This window comes from Trypanosoma conorhini, assembly GCF_003719485.1.
Source record: "Trypanosoma conorhini strain 025E chromosome Unknown Tco_14.4_contig_00071, whole genome shotgun sequence".
Lineage (NCBI taxonomy): Eukaryota > Euglenozoa > Kinetoplastea > Trypanosomatida > Trypanosomatidae > Trypanosoma > Trypanosoma conorhini.
The window spans coordinates 33,034-42,440 of record NW_021704159.1 but is presented as its reverse complement, the minus strand read 5'-3'; the positions used below and the strand labels follow the sequence as shown (position 1 = coordinate 42,440).

Below are 9,407 nucleotides of genomic sequence, written 5' to 3'. Positions count from 1 at the left end.
CGTTTTTCTTTTTGGAAAGCCCCTCCCCCGCTCACTCCACCAAAACCGCAAGATTGTAGTCCGATATGAAGAACTGACTGTGGTCCCGCAGCAGGTAGTGTTTGCAACCCATCTCCTTCAGCCGACTGGAAATGCGATGGAAACTCAACACTTCTTCTGCGTTGCGAAACTCGTAGTGGGCATTGTAACCGCTGCGCTCGTCTTCACCTTCGCTGTAGCAGAGGTCCGCACCGCTGCCACCGCCAACGGCTGTAGTGGCGTCGACGAGCCGCTCCCACGGCACCTCGCTTGTAAAGAGCAGTTTCACGTTGTGCTGGTACAACTCATCAACTAGAACAACAAACTGCTGTGCGGCGTTCTTGCTCACAGCAGCAATGTGCGGGACGTTCAGGATGACGACGGTGTGAAACGATTCGGCGATGCACTGGAAGTCGGGGGGGCCGAGGAGGCCGCAGATATGTGCAAAGTCAAACAGCGCCACACCTCCACAATGGAACGGCACGACAAGTTCTCGTCCGTAGAGCCATATAGTTGATCCCTGCTCCCACGCCCAGCTGCCTGTGAAACCCCGTTCCACCCGTTGAATGAGCCGCTTCGCGTTGTCCTTGGTGTTTGGGTAAAGGAATACCACGTCGTGACAGCTGCGTGAGGCGCTCTCGCGGTAGTCCTTAATGCCGCCACAGTGAACCACGTCGCAGTGGCAACACAGAAGCGGGAGGAAGTGCTCAAATGCAGCTGAGATGTGGGTTAACTCATGCGGTGGACGATTACTCGTCGTGAAGAGAATCAACCCGCGCGGCAGAGCACGGGAAAAAAACGCCGCTAATAGTGCCGCATGCGTCACATCAAATGTCTGAAACTCGTCGAGGCAGAGAATTGGAGACTCGCGCAGCACTTCTTCCACGACGCAGTTGATGGGCGACAACTTCCGGTTCCTCGGCGCCGCCGCCTCTGCCCTGTGGAGCCTAATGACAATATCCGACATGAAGGAGTGCAGGTGCGCCCGACGCTTCCTCCATCCGGGCGTTTCGCTCAGCTCAAAGAGGTCCAAAATCACAGTCTTGCCGATGCCAACGCTTCCCCACATGTAAATACCAGTTTTACGCTCAACACCCATATTCTCTGGCCAGTGGAGAGCCAAGTCCTGCGTCACTCGGTCGGAAAATGCACGCCGCCGAGCCCAAGAGCGCACGCGTCGGAGTTTTTCATTTATAGCGTCCGTAAGCCTAACTGCGGTGTGGCCCGGTGAGGCAGGGCCGCTGGTAGCCAAACCCGCCGTCCCCAGCGAGTGGATGTAGTTTAAGAGCGGCGTGCACGCCTGCGCCATTTCCCGCTGCTTCGCGTCATGCCTCAACGTCCCTTTTTGGACAAGGGCATCATACATTTCCGTCACCGTTTGCCTGCTAGACACGTGTAGGCGCCACGTATTACAGGCGACTAGAGAGCGTTGCATGGCTGAAGAAGAATAAGAAGCGCGGTGGAGTGCGGCAAAGAGCCAAGAATGGAAGGAAGACAAAAAACAGGAAGCAAAAAAAAAAGCATAAACAAAATAAAAGAGGAACGCAGTGTAGGGTGGTGGAAGCAACCATCAGCAGCAGCAGCAGTTCCAAGAAAAAGGACAAACAGAATTCCCTGCGGAAGTAAAAGAGACAACAACGGAGCCAAAGAGACTAAAAACCAGGGAATGCAAATCATCATGGCGCCGCCTACACCTCCTCCAGTGACAACATGCGGAGCTCCTCAAGCCGCACGAGGGACTCGGCGCTCAGCTCCTTCCCGCCAAATGCACCCATGATGAGCTCGTGAGCGTCCCGAAGAACCCCGCTGAGCGCCGCCACCTCCTTCACGAGAAGCGAGACCACACTTCCCACCGCGCGCCCAGGAAGCTCCACGTGAACGCGGAATTGCGAGTGAAGGAGGAGGCTACAAATTAATGCAAAGAGAACACCATCGTGGGCCGCACCGGCACCAAAGGTGCCATTTTCGACTCGCTCCCGCAGCTCTTTCTTCACCGCCGCCAGTGTTTCCCGCTCCACCTTTTTATTCGGCTGGTGGAAGGAGGAAATGGCGATTTGGCCGGTGGTGCACATTTCCTGCAGAAGGCTTACAAAGCTCCCTACCGACTTGCCATTGACAGCCTCTACCATGGGCAACAGCGCCGGACGCCGCTTTTCTGGAAAAGCCCGCAACGCCTTTTGGAATACGGCAACAGTGGGTTGTTCCGGCGTCAAAACCTCAGAAACACGCGCAAACATCTCGGCCGCGTCCAGACTCTCGTTAAGAAGAACGTCACGCACCATTGGAAGGGCACGGGTGTTCAACACATGCCGATTAATGGCTGTAGCTGCCACTTCATCTAGCTGCGACGAGCACCACGCGACTCCCTTGGAGGCCACAAACAGTTCCACCCAGGCTGAGCCTAGTGAGAGCTGAAGCCTGGAACGCATCCGCTTCAGGTCCACAGCTGCGTTCTGTTCCACAGCGGCCACCAACTCATCATAGATGCCCCTCGCCGCATCCTTCCATTGAGACGAAAGGTCCTCAAGAGCCTGTGAGTACTCCTGCAAGGAGAGGCCCGTCACCTCGGCCAGCACACGCAGAAACGTTTGTTCTTGCTCGTCTCCAAAAACAGTACGCTCTGAGGCTTTTCTGGGTCTCTTGTCTCCCCCTTGCTTGAGCCTCTCCTCAAAGACAGCACGCAGCCGCGCCTTCACTTTATCCAAGGCCGATCCATGAACAAGCACGCCCCCGTCCAGAACAACACAAAAATTAATAATGGGATGCAGCTCACGCAGCCGCCCCAATAGTGTATTGGAGTCCTGCGCAAAATCGACGGCGGATGGCAAGTGAAGCGCAAGGTCCAGCGCTAGAGTGTCACCCTGCGTAAGATCCTCAAGGGCAATGAGATTGGCGAGAAAGCGATCGGAGACGAAACAACTGGAAAGGGCGTGGCCCGCGTTCGGGTGTCTTTCAGTACGAGCCACCGGCGCCAATTCCACGGGGGCCGCGGTGTTCTGGTTGCGACGGCCTCGCCGCTTCCGCGGTTCCGCGCCAGTTGCTGCGGCTGCGTTCCCTCCCAGGGCAGGGTTGTACTTGCCGAGGAGGAATTCTTTCGCCTGCGGAATGCCGTGTTGGTGCAATAGTGCGTAGTCAATGAAGCCGTTGGAGAAATAAACGTTTTCAACTTGCTCTGCACGAGCGACTTCAAAGCAAGTTGGAACGTAAACTCTTCCCTCGACTTTGCCGGGGAGCTCATCACGCACGGCGTCGACGACGGGATCCATAAGTGGCAGAAAGAGATTGTGCCGCGCGAAGAATGCTGCCAGGTTCACTGGCCGCGTCGCGGCCATAAGACCTGCCCGCAAGATAACCCTTTGCGAGTGCACGAACTGCTTCGTGTAGATGGCATTTCCCTCGGCCACCGCACGTAGCCTCCGCGACTCCACCGCCCTCATGAGGAGGTCGTGTGCAAAAATGGAGCTAAACCGATGGGACTTTGCGAATTCCGCGATGTCAAGAAATCCCTGCTCATTCAACGCTTCAGCCGCAGCCTGAATGGTTGAGTCCAAGTACTCGTCGGTCATAAACTCCCCGCTTTCGATGCGGAGGCTAGGGTCCTCGAGCACCTCTGGGAGCACGCGCTCGATGTAGGTGACGTGCACGTTCAGACATCCAGGCAGGTCGACCACATTCATCCGCCCACCGTTGACGACAATTTCGTCAACGACCTCGCGCCGCAGCTGGTCCCACGTGAGGTACTCCTTGCCATCGAGGGTGTATAGGAGGTCAACCATTTTCTTTTCTCGCAGGACATTGATGATCTCGACTACGTTACGCTCGCCAATCTGATTGGGGACCTCCTGTCGCTGAATGGCCTGGAACTTTTTCACCAGGTCGCTTAGCTCCGTATCACACATCCCTTCTGCCCAGACAAACACTATACAAACTTATATGCATATATATATATATATGTGTGTGTGTGTGTGCAAAGGGAAAAAAAGAGAAAAATAGAAAGATAATAGCAAAGAAAAAAAAAGAAAAAAAAACTACACCCTCGCACGGTGGCGCGGAACACAGTCCTGCGTCAATGTCAGCGCAGCGCCACAGAAACACACTCGCTATGCAAAAACTCCGTCACCCGCACCAAGAGAGCACGTGGGTGCCGCGGGCAAACACCTGCCCGGACTTTTCGTCCTCGAAGGAGAAGTCCATGAACGCAAGGTTGCCGACGTCCAGACTCACGAGCCGCGTCAGACAGGTGCACTCCGCATTCTCGGCAATGGGGGTGAGGAAACTGATCTCAAAGCTTACTGAGGTGAGCTTTGCGCTTGTCGTGACGGCGCCCAAGTGCACCCGCGTGAATGCGTCCGCGAGAGTTGACAAGGCACCGCCGTGGGCGGATTTGAAGCCATTCAGCACGCCGTAGCGTACGGCCCAAGAAAAGCTCAGCACCCCGTCTTTTTTCTCCACGACCTTGTCCGGTGTAAACTCCACGGTCTTCATCACGCCAGCGCTGTACCCCCCCTTTTCGCCAAGCACCCTCGCAGCCTCCCTCCGCACGTACGTTAGCGCCGCAGCACCGACGCCTCGCGTGCCCTGTTGCATCCCCTTCCGACCCTCGTATATGTGGCCCCCTTCCTTCTTTTTATTCACGTCAGACTTCCCCCTTGCCTTCCCTTCGCTGCCGTTGTCTTGGCGCGAGACGCTCAGCTGTGTGTCGTCAACTGGAGATGCCAATTCCCCCTTTGTTCCCCTTCTTGGAAGCACAAAAAAAAAAGAGTGAGAGAGCGAGGAAAGAAATAAAAGAACCACACACTTCATCCTTGGGCGTTTGCAACTGCAAGTGCATACGTGCGTGCGTGTGTGAGAGAGGGAGAGGGCACAGAAGGTCGGGCTGAAGCAGCAGCAGCAGCAGCAGTAGTAGTAGTCGTCGTCGTCGTCTTCCCTCGCGTTTATTCCTTCTTTTTTTTTTCGTCACGCGTCTCTTCCCTCCTTCTTACCTGCGTCTACGTGTGTGTGTGTGTGTGTGTGTGGTTTTGTGGCGCTGCTGAAGATTTCCTCCCCTTGACAAGCGTCTCACCCCCACAGCCCCACACACGTGCATGCGTGCAAACAAGCAGACAAAAAGAAAAGGTGCAGAGCGGCGCACGCAGGGGTGGCGTTGCTAGGCAGCAGACCATGAGAAGGTGAGGTCGCCCACGACATCCTCGTGGGAAAGAGCAAAAGTCTGTGGGTCCCCCATGTCCACGAAGTGCTTCGCCCGCCGCAGCGCCCGTACCCGCCCCGCCGGCAGCACTTTGCTCCTGTTTTCCATTGCGGTGTAGTCGTTGAAGGGCAGACAGTTCAGGTGGAGCAACTTTTGGTAGACCAAGTGGTCCCCGCAGGTGCGGTGGTGCAGCGGCATCAGCCGCCGAGGCATCTGCTCCCCGCAGCGCCTGCAGGGGAAGACGAAATCCCCAAAGTCGTCCTCCTCGTCCCCGGTTGGGTCGTCGTCGCCGTGGCGACTTCGCTTGCGGGACGCGCCATGCCCGTTGCGCAGAATCTCGTCGTAGGAGGCGAAGCCCCAGTAACCCGAACCGTACGTGCACAAAACCTCCTCGCCCGGGAAAAGGTCCCGGCTCGCGACAACAAACACGCGGCCGGAGTGCATATCGTATTCCCGCATCTCGACATTGGCGGCGGCGGGGCCGTTGTCGTTGATGAAGGTCGCCAGCGAGAGGTGGTCGCCGTTCTCGTCCACCCCATCCACGTAGATGGGCGCCGTTCGCAGCTTCACAACGTAGACGCCCTGATGGGAGTTCTTCGGCGGGCGGTGGAGCACGCGACCAACGTACTCACACACCACGGCGCCCTGCGGCAGCGCCCTTGAGGAGCGCAGGAAGAGGCCAAGACCGGCCTTGTCGCTAATCATCGACTTGCGGACCTCAAAAAAACGGTGCTCCGCCTCCTGCGGAATGTAGTGCACCAGCGTCTTCTCAGCGACGCGGAGAAGTGTCATGCCAAGCGCCTGATATTCCTCCGTGATGAGGAGATTGCGGGGCACGATACGGGTCATGGACTTCGGAACGTAGGCGTCGTCGCCCCACTTCACCATGAGACCGTCCGCCAGCAGCTTCAGGCAGACCGCGGCGATGTTGTCGGCAGACACGACGCCGCCCAGAGCATCAGAGATCCGCCTTGCCGTTAACGGGACACGCGCCCGCCGCAGGATTTGCATCACAATGCGCTCTAAAACTTCGCATAGCATACACCACGACGGAAGTAACTGGAAGCCTATACGAGACCCACACACTAGCCCTGCGCGAGAGCGACGGCGAGGGAAAAGGGATTCATAATACACAAAAACAACAACAACAACAGCCCCATATGACCAGCAGAAAACAGAATGCAAAGATAACACGTGATACCTATAAATATATATATATATACACGCACACACGCACCTACATATGTATTGTCCGTTTTTTTCACATATCAGTTACCCGCCACCCCACAACCGTAGTCAGTTGTTTCGTTACTCATTCTACTCACGCTCTTCATGGAGCTGCGGCCGTGCACTGGAGGTTCTTTGCTGCAGTCGCCGCCGCAACGACAGCGTCAGCCCCGGACAAGGTCCACGAGGCCGAGCACGTCCATTACAGCCACCAACGAGCCCCCAATTGACACAAAGACGCCAAGAAGCAACAGGGTCCAAGAAAGAAAGCCGTCCAGCGCAGAGGTGAGGTAGGTCCCACTCCACCGCATTTTCAATGCAAAGAGCGCTGGCAGCGTCATTGAAAGCGTTGAGCTGAACAGTGCCCCGAGCAACGCCACCACTTTTGCCACGTCTGGCAGAAGAACGGCGCAGCCCGTGCCAGCAATCGCCAGTGCGACGCCTATGCGCACACGAGACTGCTTTGGCACCTTTGACGTTGTTCCATCCGAGAGGAGCATAAAAACCGCGAAGCGACACGGGAAGACGCCAAAAACGTAAGAAGTTGCCGCGCTAAAACAACAGAAAACTTGACAAAGAAACATGAGATCATCTCGCTGAATATCGTACAGATCTAAAATATCTCCCTGTGTCATGTGGGGGAAAGAGAGACTCCCAAAGATGCCTAGCGTGAGATAAAGCGTCGTCGCCATGGCAAGAGCCATGCAAATGCAGACCAAAAGAGATTCACCCGTGCGGTCGTCAAGGTCCCTGATGACGCCCATGACGTTGGATTGCACTTCGTAGGAGAACACAAAGATGGAGGCCGTGAAGAGGTACGACAGCAATAGTTCCCACCATGCGGGATCTCCGTGGGCCGCTTTCACGTCGCCCTGCAGCGGAGGCCCCAGCTCTCTGCGCGGCGTCAATGGGACAAGAAACCGATATACGATGGACAGCACAATAAACGTGGTCAGAATATTGCTGGCAAACCCCATTGTTCGAAGCGATGCCAGACGGGAGTTAAACGTAAACGGCGTCACGCACGCCACAATAAACGCGAGGGCAAGGAAGCCGCCCAGGTTCCCCTGCAGCCATGTTGGGAGAAACGAGCCCTTCACAGCGATGATGCTCGTAACGACGTCCTTCACAAAGCACAGGTACACCACCGCACTCCCAAAGTTGTACAAAAACAATATGGACCGCGCGATCCATCGCCCCTTTGCCCCGAAGAAAAACCCGGCCACGGACTCGTAGTCGTCCGACGCAGCTGAGGCAGATGCATGCGCAAGAATTCTTACAGACATGATAGTTATAATGATGCAAAAAGTTATGCATGCAATGGCAAAAGTCAGGCCACCAACGGAGAACGCCAGTGGCAGCGCAAGCATGGAGGGTGTGACTGCCGTTGTGAGTAGACTCAGACAGCCCGAGCCAACACCGTCGCCTGGGAAGCAACTCTCCAGCAATGACTTCCGCATCTCCTGCACACTAGTTGTGGTGCGGGCATCATATAAAAGCCCATGATCTCTCAGGTGTCTCCTTTCATCACAACGCTCGTTCGCCTCAGCAGAAGCCCAGCTGTCAAACATAGCCCCGCCTAAATGCTCACTGGTCTCGTCGCTTGCTTTTAGCGCTGACCGCCAACCGGAATAGAAAAGAACGCCAAAAGGGAAGAAGAGGGAAATAAAAAGAAAGAAGAAAATCGTACGTGCGTGTGTGGGGATGTGTGCGTGCTGCATGGCAACTTCGCGGAAGCGGGCAGCAATGTTTGGGCGGCGCACACCCCTCTTCGCGCCGTTGCCACCCCATGTTCTGTTCATTCTCATTATTTAGCCACATACAAAAAAAAAAAACATGCAAGCTGGCGCCGGTTGAAAGAATCATGCAAAGACGGTCTCGCCTTTTCGTACATCATTGCGTATTTTCTGAAACTGTTTGAAGTCGAGCCGACCGTCCCGTCCGTACTTTTCCATAAGCAGCTCGGCGGCGCTTTCTGACAGGCCAAGGTTCGCCAGCTCCTTCTTGAGCTCTATCATCTCCAGGTATCCGTTGCCATCCTTGTCCCAGCGGTGGAACAAGGCGTGGTCGGCCTTGCCCTCACCGCTGTCGAGCAACAGCAGCGGAAACATGCCAAGAAACAAACCTGTCATGATGCCCAAAGTTCCGCCAATGTGGCCGGCCAAAAACACCCGCTGACCCTTCATTTGGCCCTCCGTCAGAACAGGGGTGTTGAAGTTCAACTTCTGCACGGCCTTGTCAATCACGCCGTGGACCTGCATTCCCAGAACCCCCGAGAAGATGTTGCCCATAGCGGCACACGCCATCACGGAGCAGTTGAGATAAAGTCCAAGGGTGCTGTCGATTGCGTCTCCTGCGAGTATCATTATGGCATTATCAAGGAAACCAAACCCCACAAATGGTAGGCCTGCCCCAAATGCTATCCACACCAAGGTGAGGAACGGCACCTGCATCTCCTCCCCAGCCGCGGCGGGGTTGTCTGGCTGCTGCGGCGAGCTCCCGCGTAGTCGTCTACGCAAAGCGCTCTCTATCCAATGATCAAAGTCCTTGGGGGAGATGCGGAGGTCCTTGTCGGCATCCGCCCGCTCCACCTCCGACGCGGCACTCTCTTTCCCAAACCACTCCATGGCCCCCCCGGCCACAACCAGGCGCCGCCTGCTCTGTGCGTCTAGCCGTCCAACCAAATCAATCAAGAGCTTTGGGTCATCCTCGAGCACCTTAACGAGTTGCCGCAGCTCCTTCTGGTTTAGCGCGGCGTCCCCATCACTGGAGACGCACCTCGTCCCCCAGAGCTTCTTCCCCGCGAGGGCGGGAGAGGCGCGACGGGCGAGTCGCCTCATCCCCCCGGGGCCGAGGCCTCAGCTCCCCCAATCACGGCAAGCGCGAGAAGTTCCTCCGCTGCGGCGTTGTGTGTGTGTGTGTGTGTGTGGGAGGGGCGGCGCGAGGGAGGTGACGGGGACGGGAGAGACAACCC

General features: G+C 56.3%; 6 protein-coding genes across 6 annotated transcripts, besides 7 other annotated features; all 6 read right to left on the bottom strand.

Annotated features, from left to right (window-relative positions):
- Positions 1-31: 31 nt before the first annotated feature.
- On the bottom strand, positions 32-1,453 carry Tco025E_01970 (putative ATPase; the record flags this gene model as incomplete). Its single annotated transcript, XM_029368906.1, has 1 exon — positions 32-1,453. The coding sequence occupies one exon, from the start codon at positions 1,451-1,453 to the stop codon at positions 32-34; it is 1,422 nt and encodes a 473-aa protein (XP_029230984.1).
- Positions 1,454-1,706: 253 nt separating this feature from the next.
- Positions 1,707-3,917, bottom strand: Tco025E_01969 (CG1104 protein-like protein; the record flags this gene model as incomplete). The annotated part of the gene is made up of 1 exon (XM_029368905.1): positions 1,707-3,917. The coding sequence occupies one exon, from the start codon at positions 3,915-3,917 to the stop codon at positions 1,707-1,709; it is 2,211 nt and encodes a 736-aa protein (XP_029230983.1).
- A 31-nt stretch (positions 3,918-3,948) lies between these two features.
- Positions 3,949-3,971: a microsatellite.
- Positions 3,972-4,134: 163 nt separating this feature from the next.
- Tco025E_01968 (uncharacterized protein) lies at positions 4,135-4,605 on the bottom strand (the record flags this gene model as incomplete). Its single annotated transcript, XM_029368904.1, has 1 exon — positions 4,135-4,605. The coding sequence occupies one exon, from the start codon at positions 4,603-4,605 to the stop codon at positions 4,135-4,137; it is 471 nt and encodes a 156-aa protein (XP_029230982.1).
- Positions 4,606-4,898: 293 nt separating this feature from the next.
- Positions 4,899-4,944: a microsatellite.
- Positions 4,945-5,010: 66 nt separating this feature from the next.
- Positions 5,011-5,041: a microsatellite.
- A 123-nt stretch (positions 5,042-5,164) lies between these two features.
- Tco025E_01967 (putative high mobility group (HMG) box domain-containing protein) lies at positions 5,165-6,247 on the bottom strand (the record flags this gene model as incomplete). Its single annotated transcript, XM_029368903.1, has 1 exon — positions 5,165-6,247. The coding sequence occupies one exon, from the start codon at positions 6,245-6,247 to the stop codon at positions 5,165-5,167; it is 1,083 nt and encodes a 360-aa protein (XP_029230981.1).
- Positions 6,248-6,338: 91 nt separating this feature from the next.
- Positions 6,339-6,359: a microsatellite.
- Positions 6,360-6,408: 49 nt separating this feature from the next.
- Positions 6,409-6,428: a microsatellite.
- Positions 6,429-6,597: 169 nt separating this feature from the next.
- Positions 6,598-8,004, bottom strand: Tco025E_01966 (amino acid permease aap11ld-like protein; the record flags this gene model as incomplete). The annotated part of the gene is made up of 1 exon (XM_029368902.1): positions 6,598-8,004. The coding sequence occupies one exon, from the start codon at positions 8,002-8,004 to the stop codon at positions 6,598-6,600; it is 1,407 nt and encodes a 468-aa protein (XP_029230980.1).
- A 291-nt stretch (positions 8,005-8,295) lies between these two features.
- On the bottom strand, positions 8,296-9,273 carry Tco025E_01965 (uncharacterized protein; the record flags this gene model as incomplete). Its single annotated transcript, XM_029368901.1, has 1 exon — positions 8,296-9,273. One exon carries the CDS (start codon positions 9,271-9,273, stop codon positions 8,296-8,298), a length of 978 nt encoding a protein of 325 aa, XP_029230979.1.
- A 67-nt stretch (positions 9,274-9,340) lies between these two features.
- Positions 9,341-9,362: a microsatellite.
- Positions 9,362-9,398: a microsatellite.
- Positions 9,399-9,407: the final 9 nt, after the last annotated feature.